This window comes from Hemibagrus wyckioides, linkage group LG24 (genome assembly GCF_019097595.1).
Source record: "Hemibagrus wyckioides isolate EC202008001 linkage group LG24, SWU_Hwy_1.0, whole genome shotgun sequence".
In the NCBI taxonomy this organism is placed as follows: domain Eukaryota; kingdom Metazoa; phylum Chordata; class Actinopteri; order Siluriformes; family Bagridae; genus Hemibagrus; species Hemibagrus wyckioides.
In genome coordinates, this window is record NC_080733.1 from 7,135,968 (window position 1) to 7,152,554 (window position 16,587).

The 16,587-nt window shown below is 38.1% G+C and overlaps 1 protein-coding gene across 5 annotated transcripts in view; it reads left to right on the forward strand.

Moving 5' to 3' along the window:
- csmd3b (CUB and Sushi multiple domains 3b) overlaps positions 1-16,587 on the forward strand; it is a 414,649-nt gene that overhangs the window by 213,133 nt on the left and 184,929 nt on the right. For all 5 annotated transcript variants that reach the window (XM_058378182.1, XM_058378183.1, XM_058378184.1 and 2 more), the window contains 2 exons: positions 9,976-10,063; positions 13,438-13,562. In XM_058378182.1, coding sequence (XP_058234165.1) covers positions 9,976-10,063; positions 13,438-13,562 — 213 coding nt within the window. The remainder of the gene's footprint in view (positions 1-9,975; positions 10,064-13,437; positions 13,563-16,587) is intronic.

Sequence of the window (16,587 nt, forward strand, 5' to 3'; positions counted from 1 at the left end):
CACTGTTATAGAAAATTAATCACCACCGTCTGATTCAAACTGAATCACTGTTCAAGTCTGTCTCACTTTACTCTCAAAACCGTACATGAATGTATCTGCTGTGGTCATTTCTAGTAAACATGCTGACTTATAGCCAGGTTTAACTGATATTAAGTGTGTAGATGAAAATTCCCAAACCTTACAGCCAGATGTAGATGCAAAAACAGATGCTGTTCAAGATGATCAACAAAAAATGTCAGAAGAGGAAGAGAAGGAGTGTGTATATCAGTTGAAAATGTCGTCTTCTTGACACACTGTACAGCAGGGATGCAATGTTTTTGTCTGCTTGTGCATGTAACTGTCCTTAGCGTGAGGAAATTCAGCATATGCAATGTATGTGTGCACTCAAAAGTTCAACGAAAAACCTAGAACCTTGGAAAAAAGTGTGTCCTGTTTGAGGTGGTGTTGGGACTGTAAGGCGATGTACTCCTGAGTCCTTGCCAGTGTAGCATGGTTTGCACAGACCCCTCTGCACACACTAGATATGGGTGCATGCAAGCATGTGTTTGTCACTGTTTGATTGCCCGAGCACCGTTTGTTTGGATGAGTGGATCACCGTCATCTCGGACCACCCGACGGTCACTTAGCTAAATGCATGATGGGATGCTCAGTTGACCAGGATAAACAGGAGAGCATGGAGAGAATCGGACATATATATGCGTGATAAATATAATTATTGAGAATTTCTGATTTGTGTAATTGTCTAAGGATTTCATGTAAGCATTTTGTTTTTTTTTGTTCCAGGCAAAATGTGAATTGGTTCAATGAATTTATATTATGTGTGTCCCTGTGACTTAATGGTTATGTTAAAGGTTGGGCTTATTTCAGGTTTTGAAATATTGTGAACGTATGGATTGCTGTTGTAGCATAAGACAGAAAAAATATACTGAAATCTGTGTGTGTGTGTGTGTGTGTTATGTGCTTTACTTTTCCTATATCACAAATGTATATTATATGGCCAAAACGTTGTAGTCACCTAACAATCACAATCACGCGAAATAATTTATCATCCCGTTACAGATTGACTTCCTTTGCTGTTATAATAACCTCAGCTCTTCTGGGAAGACTTTTTTCACTAGTAGTGTGTCTGTGGGTATTTGTGTTCATTCAGCTACAAGAGCATGAAGTTGTTCAGTTCATCCTAAAGTGGTTGAAGTGCGGGAGACTTAAACTTTGACAAACCGTGTGTTCACATACCTCACTTTGTGCACAGGGGTAATGTCACGCTGGAACAGTTTTTGGCCTTTTTATTTCCAGTGAAGGGAAATTGTAAATCTACAGCACACAAAGACGTCCTGTACAATATGGGTGCGATGGTCAGGTGACCACAAACATTTCTCTGTACAGTGTAGGTGAGAGTACGTTAGCGGTACAGCACAAGCAAATGGAGTGCTGTGACTAGATGATCTGGGCTATAATATCATCTTGGGGTTTTTACACTCCACTGCTCTTGAGTATCAGGGAAAATGAGATACAAAATAAACTAAACAAAAAATAAACAACCTAGAAACAAGAGGCTCTGTCGGTAAAGAGAAATCACTGGGGACCAAAATGATTTTTAGAAATCATATGGTCTAGTCAGCTGACCATGTTTCTGCGGTGCAACAATTTAACTAAAGCCAAAAGTGGGTTAAGGTTTATATTTCCATGATGCCCTTTAACAAATGCTCTCAGTCAGAGCCACTAAAAAACAGTTGAAGGCACAGTGATACAAGGCATCTAGAGACTTCTTGTTAGTTTGTTCAGGGGCATGGAGTGGTCTAGATGATGATAAAATGTTCAAAAACAATACAAATCAATAGCAAGCATCTATGAAAAGGACTATTAATCTGTACAATACAGTAAACTAAAAATAAATAAATAAAAGATAAGAAGTTTTTATGATGTTATTGTACAAACTGCATGAAGAGGAACGTTCTGTTCTTTGTGTTTAGTAACAGAGAAATGTGGAAAAGATTAGTTAAGCGGCATTTTTGTGCGCAGGGTCTTTTTTGATGCTTAACCTTGATGTTTAACAGACTGTGTGATGACGTATTCTTCCTGTCAGAATATATGATGACGATCCTAAATATAATGACTGCTTTCTGCCATACTGAGTGAGCGTGCAGCGATGCAGCACAGATTCGTAGCTCTTCGACTGGAAAGCATGAAATAGTTTCGTGTTGTCGTAATAGTAAATAAACTCCATGCACAGAGCGTTTGCATGCTGATTATCTAGCTACATACCTGGAAGCTGTAATCCATAAACTGTTTCCCTTCATGATCTGTTACCTTTTGCCCCTTTCTGACACATTCTTGCCGCTTCCGCAATTCAACAAACTGCTCTTCTTTTAAATCAGACGTGTTTATTTTACAGCCACTACCGCTACTGTATTTCTAGACATCATGTCATTTTATACTGTCCTCCTATCAGCGGATATTAGATGCTTCTCATTGCAGTGGTCACAAAATTTATTGACACTGCCACTTCGTCGTCTGTTGTCTTCTGTCGCAGTGGCATTTAGTCAGCCATCTGTTATTACATTACATTATACGTCCTAATCACAACTTTCAGCCAAAGATCATGTGCCATTTTGCCTGCAACAGCAAAATCAGGTCAGATATACAGTATAAAGCAGTCTTTAGTGTTGTGTTAATCATACAGACTCTGTCCCGTTAGACCTAGGACTTTTTTCCCCTCTAATATTTCCTAGCATGTCTCATGTCACTTCCCTGTTTCTTCATTTTCTTTAACTTGAACGCAGAAATATGAAAACAGAGCGTTTAAAAACTTTTTAAGTTAAAAAAATAAGCACAAAAAACTTTTTTTGGTAGCCAAAAAGCTGAAGGAAATATTTTTATTTTATTTTTTAAGTACAGTGGAGGTTTAATCTGTGATATATTCAAAGACTTTTATTTCTTCAGTGTGGTGTTGTGAGCAGCCCTGGTTAAAGGTGGGCAACTTTCATTAAAAGGCATGGAGATTCAGATGTCCCTGTGTCCGTGACTTCCATTTATTTGCACAGAATAAAGTTACTGACGGCTATTGGGTGAGACAAGACGGCAGATGGTGTTTGTTTCTCCATGTTTTATTAATCTATTCCTAGTAAACAGCTATAGCTCAAATACTCATGTACAGGCATGCACAAGGTCAATTCAAGCAGCAGTGTGTGACCACAGTATTACCACATACACAATTTGGAAACTAATATTAATAATGCAAGTTGGTTTTCTTTTCCAGTACATGGAGTTTAAAATGGATTGCTTTCTTCTTGCCAAGTAAATGTAACTGCTTTCCATCCTATCAGAAACATTAGTTAACAGTGTTTTAGCATGTTTACACTGTAAATAGATTGTGTTCAGCCACATTGACTCTCACTAATTATCACTAACGCTCACTAATTTTCATAAAGTATTCTTTGTACAGTGAGTGTGTTGTGCGCATCAAATTTTAAGTGCATTTAAAGCACCAGTTAAATGTCCAATATGTTAGATTTTACTTTAAAACATCTCAAAATGTCTCAGAAAGAAAACACTGAAAAAAAGACACTCACAATAAACTCCTGTTACTTCTTAAACTAGCTTAGAATTGTTCAAATGAACATTGTAAGTCATGTCAGCTTCAATTAGAGTTACGGAAAATCAAGTTTTCATGCACAAAATGGGACAAACAGTAAGTATTCCTAATATCCTAGAACTCAAATGTCTCAGTAGGGTCCATCTGAATGAAAGTAGGTGGGTCTTGGCTGAGTTTACTAGCTGTGCTACAGAAATCTCTATCAAGTGAGACAATTTTCTGTACTACAACAAAGCTTTTAATATTAGGAATGTCGGCCTTATTTTGAGGGTATTGGACATTATAATAGGGTTGTGGCAATTTGTTATATTCTGCTGACTTACATATAACTAGCTTTTCAACATCAGAGGACAAATTCAGTATTCAGCGTTTGAACATCTTACACCCAGAGCTTTCATGTGCAGCTGGCATGATTCACCTGGGAATAACCGCAACAAGCAAATGAGGAAGTGGGGCAGAAAGGACAGGTGAGGGTGAAATGCTGCAGCCGCTGGTCTCCTCTGCCATTTAGGCCAGTGCTCAATCACTGGACAATAAACTGGAAGCTCTCAGAAGAAGAGTAAAATGAGCTGTTGTGTTTTCTGTTTCATGGCACACTGAACATTCGAAACCAGCTGTCAGGTTTTTACTCTCTGACACAGAAACAGGGATATGACGTATGACTCCAAATAAACAATAGAGAGAAGAACAACAGCTGGAAATACACTGGAGATATTTGACATCATGAAAGTTTGACCGTTAGCGTCCTGTGAACTTGGATACAGCTACCCTCATTGTCCACACCTTTTAATCATGCTCTTTTAAAGCCCACTCTCAAAGGAATTCGGATTTGAATCCACCCCTGCAGAGACACTCTTGACTAATCACATTCTCCCACAGTAGCATTTCTCTAAATTTAAACAAATTAGCCATTTAAACCATCTTGAGTCTGACGAGGATAAGGAGAAAACTCACACTAATGCAGCATTATCGGAGTAACCTATAGTCTCATCTTCATGAAATTGGGCTTACTTTGGTCTTTCTAGATCAGTCTTAATGCACACCTCTACCATTACTACCATTATCTTACAAATAGATAATGGAATATATGAAGTCAATGATTTTGAGTTATTCGATGCCTGTCCAGGAAGATAGACAAGAAGACACAAGGCAGTGTGCTTTATTAAAGACACATCCAAAGACAGATCACCACTATTTTGGTCATGATCTCTAATAAAGATGAGCTGCCACTGACAGAGAGCAGTGTGGATGGTGACTTGTCTCGCAGCAGCTTTCTCTTAGCAGTTCCTTCATCTGCATGCGTAAACACAGATATTCTTATCCAGTGATTCACCGGCTTGTTTCTCCTCTCTCTCTTTCGGTGCCCAGCAGGAACACTGATTCATTTATGAGCTCTTTGTGAGCTGGTGTCAACTAAGGGACATTTTCTCAACAATAGAAAAGAACATAAATGTCATATTTGTTTGTTTGCATCAACCGCTGAGGCCGGTTTATCCTCTTAACAGAAAGTGCAGACACAGCTGTAGACCTTAGTACTGTCTAGAGGATTTCTCTAGACTCTACCCTTTCTGTAAGTCATTTTAATTACCAGAGGCTTTGTGTTATGTAAATCAAAGCTTAGTATCTGCTAGGATATATGCCACTGTGCAACACAATGTCAGTATCTGTTTCTTTATCTGCTTTGGGTTCAGAATAGATATACTTGTGCATGTATTTGTTTATGTAACCAAAGTGGGTGGGGACTAACGTGGATTTATTTAACTTTTCCACATACGTAGGCCCCAAAACACTACCCCCCCACAGCACAAAGACACAAAAAAGCACAAACACATGCACACACACATCAACCGCACCCAGAATAGGAGACTGATAAAATGGACTACACTGTTATCATGGGCTCTAAACGATACCCGTGACAGTTATTTAACCTCAACTAGATTACCATGTCAGCCAGGGATGTGGTAGCTTAGTGCTTAAGGTGTTGGACTACTGATCGGAAGATTCGGAAGGCAGCTTGGGACCAGTAGTGGCAGCTTGGATAAGGGCATCTGCCAAATGTCATAATATGTGCAGGACTTCTTTTTTTTTTACTCCTGCTTACACTTGTTTGTACCGGTTTCTATCAAATTTAGTTGAATAAGTAAATATAAGTTGAAAAATAATGTAAACAAAAATAATGCAAACAAACTAGCCCAATTTCAAGCACTATAACCCAGACCAGGCAGTTACTAAGGATGAATAAATAAACACAGTACATTCATGCTAATAAATATGTTCTCTTTTTTGTCCCATTAGCTTCATACTGTATATACTGTATGATCGATTGCATATGAAAGAAAAAAATGCCCACTCATGCAACTTTTTTTGTTGCATCCCATGGGATCCCAGTCTCAACCAGACACCCTGTTTAGAATGCATTATCTGTTCATTCAGAATAATGTATTTGCATTCAGTTACATTCCTAGTAAATGCATACATGCAGTTAGAGATCCGTTGTTCATTATTTAGTAACACATTCTTATGCACTCAGCAAAGCTGTGAGTGCTGACTTCCTTACAAACACCAGAAATGTACAGAGAAATCTTTTATCTCTTTAAGCAGTTCGGATGCTTTCATGCTGGCACACCAATCCATTGCTAGCATCCATATATAACTGCGACTACATTAATCCAAGAGGATGTGCAGTTCTCCTTCTATGCCAGGTAGACTGGATGAATTAATGGATGCCAGCAACCACGAAATACATTCTGTGGAAAATAGAATCTTGTTTTTCATCTACTTTAGTCCTCCCCGGCTCCAGTACCTATTAAGTGTGCCCCTATATTTCGAAAGATTACAGCAATCTAGCAGGGCAAAGGCTGTGCAAGCTTTTTTCAGGGTGTGTGGGTTCTGCTGCTATTTCTACCAACCACTCAGTGCAAGTGGGAATGTAGCCAGTTCCTGTGGACTTCCGACCACGGGCGATAAATGACACAGCTGGGTCTCCTTGTTAGGCAGTATTTTAACTAGAGGTCTTGTGTTTCCTTATTTGTAATGTGCTATATATGCTGCCAAAACAAATTTGCATTCATCATATGTAATTGTTTCCCAGTTCACGTATAGTTCTGTCAAATCTCAGGTTTTCTTCATTTTTTTCCCCATTACATTCTTAATACCCCTGCTGTAAACAAGTCAAAACGTGAGGAGAAAATATATATGCCTTGTGTCCGCTCCTGCAATTTAGTAGGAGTAGAAAGGAGGTCAGTGATAAAAAAAAAAAAAAAAGTAAATAGTTTACAGCCAAATGGAGTTTCAAAATGTTATCTCCCCCAAAAATGATACTTCACAGTAATTCCAAAAAAGGAAAAAGTCCCAAAGTTTTAATTATGTAGCCCATTTTGAGATCGAATTTGTTTCAAGGGCTTTTTCCAGATCAATTTCATTTTCAGCAGTAAGCAATATGCATGATTAATAGGCTTAAGGTCAAATGCCAAACTTTATGGCCTTAATTCCCTGTACTGAGATTATTGTGCACACCAGGTTCTTATGGTGTCTGTTTTCATCACCACCAAATTAAATGTAAATGTATCATGCTGAAATATGGATGAAGAAAAAAGGATCACCATCCAATCTAATTTAGAATCTCTGAAGCTAACATGGAATCCTTGAGACAGGCCTTAGTACTATGGCATCCCCTAAGACATTGTTGGACACAATGTGCATTTCTCTGGCCATCTCACCAAATAAATTAGACTGTTGGTACACCCAGTAATAAGAGGCAAATTTGTAAATGAACTAAATTTCACACATTTACAAGTTACCCAGCCCAGTAGTTGTTTCGTTATTATGTTTTTAATTAAGAGCGCTTTAAAAGTCATGTTGAAATTTGTATCTGCAGTCCTACTAGCAGTGCAAAAAAAATACACCATTAGATTTGCAAAAACGTCACCTTTATCTTATAATGATAATGCTGAATTAAATCTCACTCATTCTGCTGAGAGCATACAATACAACTGGAACTACACATTGGAAAAACAGCACAAACTAGATTCTGGTTACCTGGGAATGAAATGACTCAGATTTCTGAAAGAACTAACTAAAATGTGTAAATGGAAAAATTGTCACTTTGGAATAAAATATCGACCCTGAGAATGTCGTCCATGTGACTAAATACGTTGATGATGTAATACTCAACACTCAACAAATCACAATATAGCAACTATAAACATATAAAGGGTGGTTCTTTCACCAGTCTCTCCTTTTTCTCTCTCTCTCTCTTGAAGTTAACAAACGAAACATCTTACTGAGAAGCCAGAAAGTACAATGTCCTCTGTTGAATTTACCCAGTTCCCCCCAGAGGGACATCATCAGTTGCTAGGCAACAGGCATGAATATTTATTGTGGACGAGTATGGGACTTTCTTTGAGATAAAATGCAATAAATAAAATATAATTACTAAATTAAGCTAGGATTTCCATCTGTAGTATGAATTTATATACCAAAAAAAAATGCATTTTCTATTCATTCCAACCAGTTTAACTAAAGGTGGCCTGGGGCTAATCTTAAATACTAACCCAAACACACAGAATTACATATTTAAAAGCATTCAGGCACCAAAAATGAGCTCCTCAAGCATTTGTTGAATAGGTGAAGGTTCTCTGCTTCCCCAACGGTTCAGCATAAAGCTCTCTCTGATAGGAAAATCATTCTGTTGCAGAGCATGATGCAAAACCTTCCAGGATTCCCCCGAGAGACGAGTTAGAGAATGCTTTAAAGCCTCTCACCCAATAACTTGTGGCTCTCTGAAATTAGAGGATTACAGAAAAGACTGTAATTAAGACTGGAATTAAGTTTTATCTAGCACCTTAAGAATTTTTAGGTTCATTTCTTAAAGATTCTGTGAAGAACTCTTAGTCAGAAGGCTCCTTACTAAAGATATCATTCATTGAACCAAACTTTTGAAAGTTTGAACATTTTATTAATGATGTATACACCACGTCGGTATTAAATCAGTCAGTTTGTATTTTTAATATTGTCATTTAATTCCGGATATATATTGTCATAGCAACACAAATATACCACTGTTTATTTATGGTTCAGTTCTTAGCACAATTGTGTGTATCACAGTTGTGTCAGTCAGCACAGGTTTTAACTAGTTTGAGTAGACTAGTTTTGACAACGTTTCTGTCATCAGCTGCTGTTGTTTTACTTGGCCGTCCTTTTCGGTGTCTGTTGCTCTGTACACCAGTGGTTTCATTCTTTTTCAGGACGTTCCAAATTGTTGTATTGGCTTTACCCAATGCATGTGCAATGTCTCTGATGGTTTTAGCTCTTTTCCCAGCTTCAAAATATCTTCCATTTCTCCCATAGACAGCTCTCTGTTCTTCATTTAGGCTTTTTCTTTTTAACAATGAATTCATTCTTCACAGGTGAAATTGAGGACTGAAACATGGAGTAGATGTTTGGAGCTATTTTTCATTTAAACAATCAATCTAACACTCGGGCAACAAGAAACACCCAGCAGTCATATGTTCCAGTATCTAAAAATTGGGTGGTCTGATATTAATTGTGAAAAGTTTAACACATTTAGTTGCAAATACCAGGAAATAAAAACTGAACTTCTAAACTCTGTTTCCATATTAATCTTTTGATTTCAAACCCAAATGTCTTTAGTTTACAAGAATAAAAATATATTGAAATGTCCTTGCTGTTCGGAGTTTTCGGGACAGTACGTGAATGGTTTTATTAGAAATGTTGAATGACTCGGAGTGTGACTAGTGCACCTGGTGTTGAATAGCCAGAGGCAGTGTGTATGCGTCTCTGGTAATGACCTGCATTTGGACTGAAGTTCACTCAGTAGGAAAATGGGAAGCGACTCGCCGTTCTCGGATTCAGATGGAAAGTCATCAAGCTGAATCACCCTCTATTCTTTCAGCATGGCACGAGCCTACCATGCTTTCCAGTGTTCCTTATTTTTTTTCCACATTGGATTAGATCACAAATACAAAGTAGATCATCATACAAAGTTTTAAAAACATTATTTGCACCTTACCTAGTTTTGGAACTTTTTGACTTCATAGATTTATAGATTTTTTTTTTTATTAGTAATAGTAAATTTGAGCACTCATATATATCTTCTGTTATTACAGACTAAGTAATAAATGCATAACAGTAGACCAGTGAAATATTTATGATGCCTTGCCATGGCGAGGTCTTGAGCTTTATCGCCTACTTTTCTGTCAGCACACATCAGCATGGAATGAAGCCAAAACATTTTGTGTGTGTCTATATGTGTGTGCTTGACGTCTTGCTACTCTCATTGCCATTTAGTAGTGCTTTTACTGTTTCTTCACTACTCTTTGTCAGCTGATTTAACTATTTGCTTTGTTCTGACTTTGCAGTGAATGAGGGTGGAATCAAACAGGCTTCTAACTCCTGTCCAGACCCAGGGGAGCCTGAAAACGGCAAGCGCATCGGCAATGACTTTAGGTAATCATCCCTCGATTCTTTGTGTCCTTTCTCCAGCGTGTAATAAGCCTTCACTGAGTCAGACCTACTGACCACTACATCTGGTACCTCTGTCACACACAGATGCTGTAGTGTGCAAAGGACAAAGACATAGTGTCTAGTCTACAAAGACAAAACCATTTAGTTCAAAAATGCTGTTTGAATACTGAATCTTAAAAGTGAAGCTTTTAGAATGACTTCTTTTTTTTTTAAAATGTCATTCGGGTTTTGCTTTGTCGAGCACGTGTCATGTTATTGGAATATTCATGAATGTTGGAACACTTGAAGTTAGTTGCTAAGATACTCTGATCTCTTTGACAGTAGCCATTTTCCTTGTTTTACTTTTAAGTTAGCAGCACCTGTTTCTGAACTTTACACTTCTCCAGCAGGTGAGCCATTTGAGAATGGCTAACATTAAAAATGAGACTTGTGAAGTTTATCTAACATTTTTTCTAACAAAATTAAGAATTTTTTCTAGCATTTATATATAAATATTTCTACTTGCTGCAACACTGAACAAAACTGGGAATGTTCAGTGAGCAACATTCAGACCATTGTAGGGGAATCCCTATTATAGTTTCCAGAATCTTACAAGCATTATTTTTGCAAAGTCAAACCAGAGCCTAAGGAATTTTCACTGGACATTTTAATAACATTCTTTGCTAGCATGTGCAGTGCAGGGGTTAATAAGGCTCCAGGCTACTTCTCAGGAGGTTTCTTTTAAGGTTCCAGCCCCAGCCCCTGGAGCAGAGAGGGTTATGAGCTGTCATATGTTGGTTATTGCTGGGGCTTGAATTCACAGCCTTCTGATCACCTTCTAAAACCCTGCTGAAGACTCACTGAACATTTTTAATATTCTTCTCTATTAGAATGTTCAGTTAATGGAAGGTTGTGAGCAGGATTTAAGGCTGTTAAGATCAGAAAGCTGTGAATACAAGCCACATAACTTCCACTACAACTGCCCTTGTCCTCTCTTCCCCAGGGGCACTGTTTCATGGTTTGAACGCTGAGAGCTGGAATGTGCAACGGGAAAAAATATCACCCTGTTGTGTTTGTATGTGACAATGGCAAGCGTCTCTAGCTTCTCTGCTGGTTTAATGGCAAACTAATATCCTTAGATTGGATCTGATAGAAAATAGTGTCTGCCTTTCACTATTTTATTACACTACATCTACACAACTTTAACACTGCCAAGTGTCAAGAACTCAGATAATTAAGTAGAGCTAGATGCTGAAATTTTGCTTTTATTTGAGGCAGGGTTTAGCACCTGGCAGACAGACATCTATACACAAATAACTTGGTTTATTTTATTGACAGGTTTAACAAACAGTGTCACTGATTTCATAATCTTGCACCACTTTATTTCTTTCTACAGCAGCGTACTTGGCTGCGCACTTCAGTTTGTTTACTCGGGTTGTGCTTGTCTATAGTTCTCCGCTACTTTATCATGCTGACTAGCATGAAGCGTGAGTGTTGAAGGGCACTGTCTGAGTGAAGAGAACACAAGCGCAGTTGCATTATTGATGCCACACTTCTCGACAGACACCTGTCATTAATATTGCTATCATCTGATTACTCCAACAACTCGTGTCCAACCACTTAGCGAATATAAATCACCCTCTTCTGCTAATAACACACATTCCAATGCCATGCTAATAAAGCTGTGACAAAGAGGTTGACAATATGCATATGGTAATCAGAGCTGCAATGAATTAAGGCTGTCTAATTGCAATTACGACACTGATGCAGTCTGTCTGGAAACAGTTACCTGTGGAAACATTACTTCCTATATTCACTATGAGTAGACTGCGTCTGACTGCAGATATTTTACATACGGTTATAACATATGCATATGTTGATGCAGTCCTTTCCATCACAGTCTGGCTTTGGAATGAGTCCACAGACTGCACAAATGAAGTTTTAAGAATCCATTCAACGCAGGGAAAAAAACAGCAGCTGCAAGCTGCACATGCAAAAGGAGAATCTTCAAAAAGCTTTTTGTACGCTATATTCACAAGAAGAAATTTTGAACACAGAGAATATTTTCTTTAATCTTTTTTCCCTTATCAATTGCGACCATTAATCAGGAATGACGTGTTGACAGTGCAAAAACATTTTATGAACGTATAACGGTTGGATTGCAATTTCTAGATTGCATGCATCATACATTTTGAATAAAATCCCCCAATTCTTCTTTTCTTTTATGGGACCACTTAAAATTTAAGAGGATTGAAACACAGCTGAATGGATGATATGGCCAAAGCAAACTTTTTTCACAAGCAAAAATGAATAGAAATATGCACAATCAATTCCAGTCACTCATTAACAGATATGGACAGGAAAAATAGCATCAATAAAAGCGCTCTTAATCATAGTAATGAAATAGTTATGGATCTGATGTAAGCACTTTGCTTTCAGAACTGACAAAGAACCTAAAGGTTGCCCAATTGTTCCAAAGCTAAAAAACGCTATATGGCCAAAAGTTTGTGGACATCTGAGCTTCACACCCACATGCTTTTCAAACGTCCCATTTCAAATGTAGTCCTCGCTGTCTTTGCTGTCATAACCGGCTCCACTCTTCTGGGATGGCTTTCCACTGGATTTTGAAACATGGCTATGGGGATTTATTTCAACCATAACAACATTAGTGAGCCCAGGCACTGATGTTAGCTGAGGAAGCAGGGTTGCTGAGTAGTTAAGATGGTGGATTACTGGTCAGAAGATTTATGATTTGATTTGTAATTTGAATCCCAGCAATGACAAGCTACAACTGTGGAGCTCTTGAGCAAGGCCCTTCACCCTCAACCGGACAAAGGTGTCTGTCAAATGCAATACATATAAATGTAAATGTTGTAAATGCACAGTCAGCATTCCAATTCACCCCAAAGCTGTTCACTGGGGTTGAAGGTCAGGGATCTGTGCCGGACACTTGAGTTCTTCCACTGCAGCTTTGGCAATCCATGTCTTTCTGGACTTTGCTTTGTGCACAGGGGCATTATCGTGCTGGTAGATTTGGTTCTCTGACTATCAGTGAAAGTAAAAATGTAATGCTAAAGCACACAAAGATATCCAGGACAATTATGTGCTTCCAAATTAGTAGCAACAGTTTGGCAAAGAACCACATATGGGTGTGATGGTCATATATCCATAAACATTTTGGCCATATACATAGTGTATCTCTGTGGTACGTATCTGTTGCATATAAATACAAGTTCTTTTCTTATCCGCATATCAGTGTAAGTTTGACTTGAGTTTTTTTTCTTTCTTCTGACTTTTATTTGTGTAACTTTTTCTGGTTTGTGTGCTGTATTTGAATAATATGTGACTAAACCTGTGTATTTGTGTGTTCTCCTAAGCATTGGTGCCACAGCCCAGTTTACCTGTGACGAAGACTACGTGTTACAGGGCTCTAAGAGCATCACATGTCAGAGAGTAGCTGAGGTGTTCGCTGCCTGGAGTGACCACAGACCTGTGTGCAGAGGTGAGTCTCTCGCGCTTTAACTCACCGGACCTCCAAACCCAAACACTTCCTGCTTCCAGTAAATCAATCAAATCAAAGACAGTTATCAGGCAACATTGTGATATGATGCATTATGATTGATCCCTGTTTCTACAGAATATAATGTGTTGAGTATAATATGATGCAAGGTGAAGGCATAAATCAACATCATAACCAAGTTATAGGGGACAGAATAATTGAGAATGGGTAAAAAAAGAAAGAGAGAAAGAGTCTGCATTACAATGGGCTCTTTCACATTTTGATGACCATGATAACGTCCTATTTAGGATCTCATTTGTTCTAATGTATGTTTCTCAGCAGATAGTAAAAATCAGTCAACTTTAAATGATTCTATCAAAAATTCCATTAGTTCTTCATCACACGACTTTTGACATTCTGCATTCAACAAATGGTGAAGGAAGTGTTTTGCTTCGAGGGGCAGTAGGACCTGCTTCCTTTATACCATATCGAATTTTCCAGGAATCAATTCAGCCTTACTTTCCTCCTGTTTGCCTGACTCATGCTGTTTGAACCTGTATGGCTGTATCCCAATTATTCAGCTTGGAGCACCTGTACAATGATGTGAATCCTTGCTCCCTACTGTGCCCTCCATTCAGCTATCACTAATCTTTCCCATCATAGTGTGTGTATGAATGAAAACAGCTGTGGTTGTATACAAATACTCCATGTGAAATATGTGAATGTGCTTTTTCAAGAAAGTGTTTAAATGGAGAGAGCATGGGTAAAATGGAATATTAGCACATAATATTCTGCTGTTGCTGTTTATAACCCGGTACTTCGTAGTTTGTCTTAACTCTGGCTCTTGTCATTTGTCTGCCAGAAACAGAACATCAATTTGTAACCGTAGATGAACTTTGCTCACATTGCTCAAAATCGTACATTAGTGCCTGGGGAGGTCATGCTATTTTTCATTGTATGCTGGATATTTATTATATAATACAGTTCATGTTATAACCAAGAAGTATAATGTGTAGCAGTCTAGAAACCCACTGAAAGTCACTATTAATTTTAAGAAAATATATGGGTTTGCCCAATTTTTTTGATTTTCTACGGTTAACAGTCTTGACAGTAAGGAAGTATAAATACATGTTTTGCTTATTATTATTATTATTATGGGTTTTTTGATTATTTATTTAATTCATTTAGGCTACTTTCTTATCTTTCCTAATATAATCAGATAGCAGATGCCAGACTGGCCCTGATACTCCTGTGCCATCACATCATCATCAAAAGTGCTTACACATTCTCTTCAGACACCTGTGGAAAGTGTTTACATGTTCAAATGCCCAAAAAGACATTCATAACAAGACACTGAATCAACAGAACAAAACTGACTGAATTAATTATTTTCAGCAGATTATTTCCCCACCAATGCTAGCATAAACACAGCACAGTGGTGTGATGAGATGACAATGAGGCTCATGATGCTGCTGATAATCAGTGATAACTCTCTTTTCATTGCATACTTAAAATTCTTGCAGTAAATTTGCTTTTCCATTAGTAGATTATGTTCTAATTGTTGGGGTAGAGTTACAGTGGAATCTTTAAGTGTAATTTTCCTCTTTTTCAGATTTGGTTGTTGAGATACATACAAATGAGAAGTATATTTTAGTGCAGGAAAAAGAGTTGTATACTTTTAGCCATATAAAGGGTTTTCTCAGGCTTCCAGATGTATACTGGCAAAACATAAGCACACATGATGGGGTTATCTGACATGGTATCTCTAGTGGCTCTCAATAGTTTCCATTTGGTCCACATTACTCTAGTAATCCTGTTTAAGGCAGCCACTCGAAATAATTCTGTTGTAGTGGATCAGTGGTTAAGGCTTTGGGTTACTGATCAGAAGGTTAGCAGTTCAATGCTCCAGCTCTACCAAGCTGCCACTGTGCATGGCCCTTAACCTGGTTAGCTCCAGGTGTGCTTTATCATGGCTGATTCTGATTCGTGCTCTGACCACAACTTCCTAACAAGCTGGAATATACAAAGAACCGAATTTCACTGTGTTGTAATGAATATGTGACGAATAAGTAAGGTATCTTCTTCAGTACTTTTTGAATGCATGGTGAAAACATATTTTTCTCTCTTTTGTTCCTTTTTTATTGAATCTGTATCTCATGACTAAAGTTTTGTGGACACCCATTCCAGATTTAGTTCCCCTGTGGTGTTATATTAACTTCCACGCCTCTGGGAAGGCTTTCCACTACATTTTGAAACATGGCTGTGAGGATTTACCCTTTCGGCCAAAAGAGCATTAGTGAGTTCAGGCAGTAATGTTGGGCAAGGACTCCAGGGGTGCAGTCTGCTTTTAAGTTCATCACAAAGGTGTTCACTGGTTGAGGTCAGGGCTCTGTGTATGCTAGTTGAATTCTTCCACTCCAGCCTTGGCAAACCATGTATTCATGGAGCTCCATATATGCACAGGGGCATTGCCATGCTGCAACAGGTTTAGGCTACAGTACACAAGGACAAAGATGCAATAAACTCTGCAGAGAATTTTTCATTTTGATTTAGTTTGGCTTTCAAATGTTTTACTTACTGTCTGTTATTCAAGGGAATACGAGTATTCCAGCAAAGAGTAAGACATACGTTTGAATTGATGTTCTGGCAAAAGAAAAGAACAAACACTTTGTTTCTCTTTCTTCAACAAGAACATCCATCAAATGAGCATGGTTTTCTTTTCTTTATCTAAATGAGCACAGTTGCTTTGGCAGCCATTAAAAATTAAGGGCGAAAATGTATTGACCATTGGTGATTGCATCAAAGCTGTTACCTAACGCCTGTTGGCCTTATAGTGACAGGATGTTGTTAAGGACAAACAAATACTCATTGCATAGTTGCTGTATTCCATTCAGACACTCTAATTATGCTTAATTGTAGCTTAGAATGCAGTAGATTGACAAGGACAACTTCAAGGCATAATTATTGTCCTTGCAAGCTAGAAGATCACAAAACATTTTAAACCTTATTAGTAAGTCATGATAAAGCA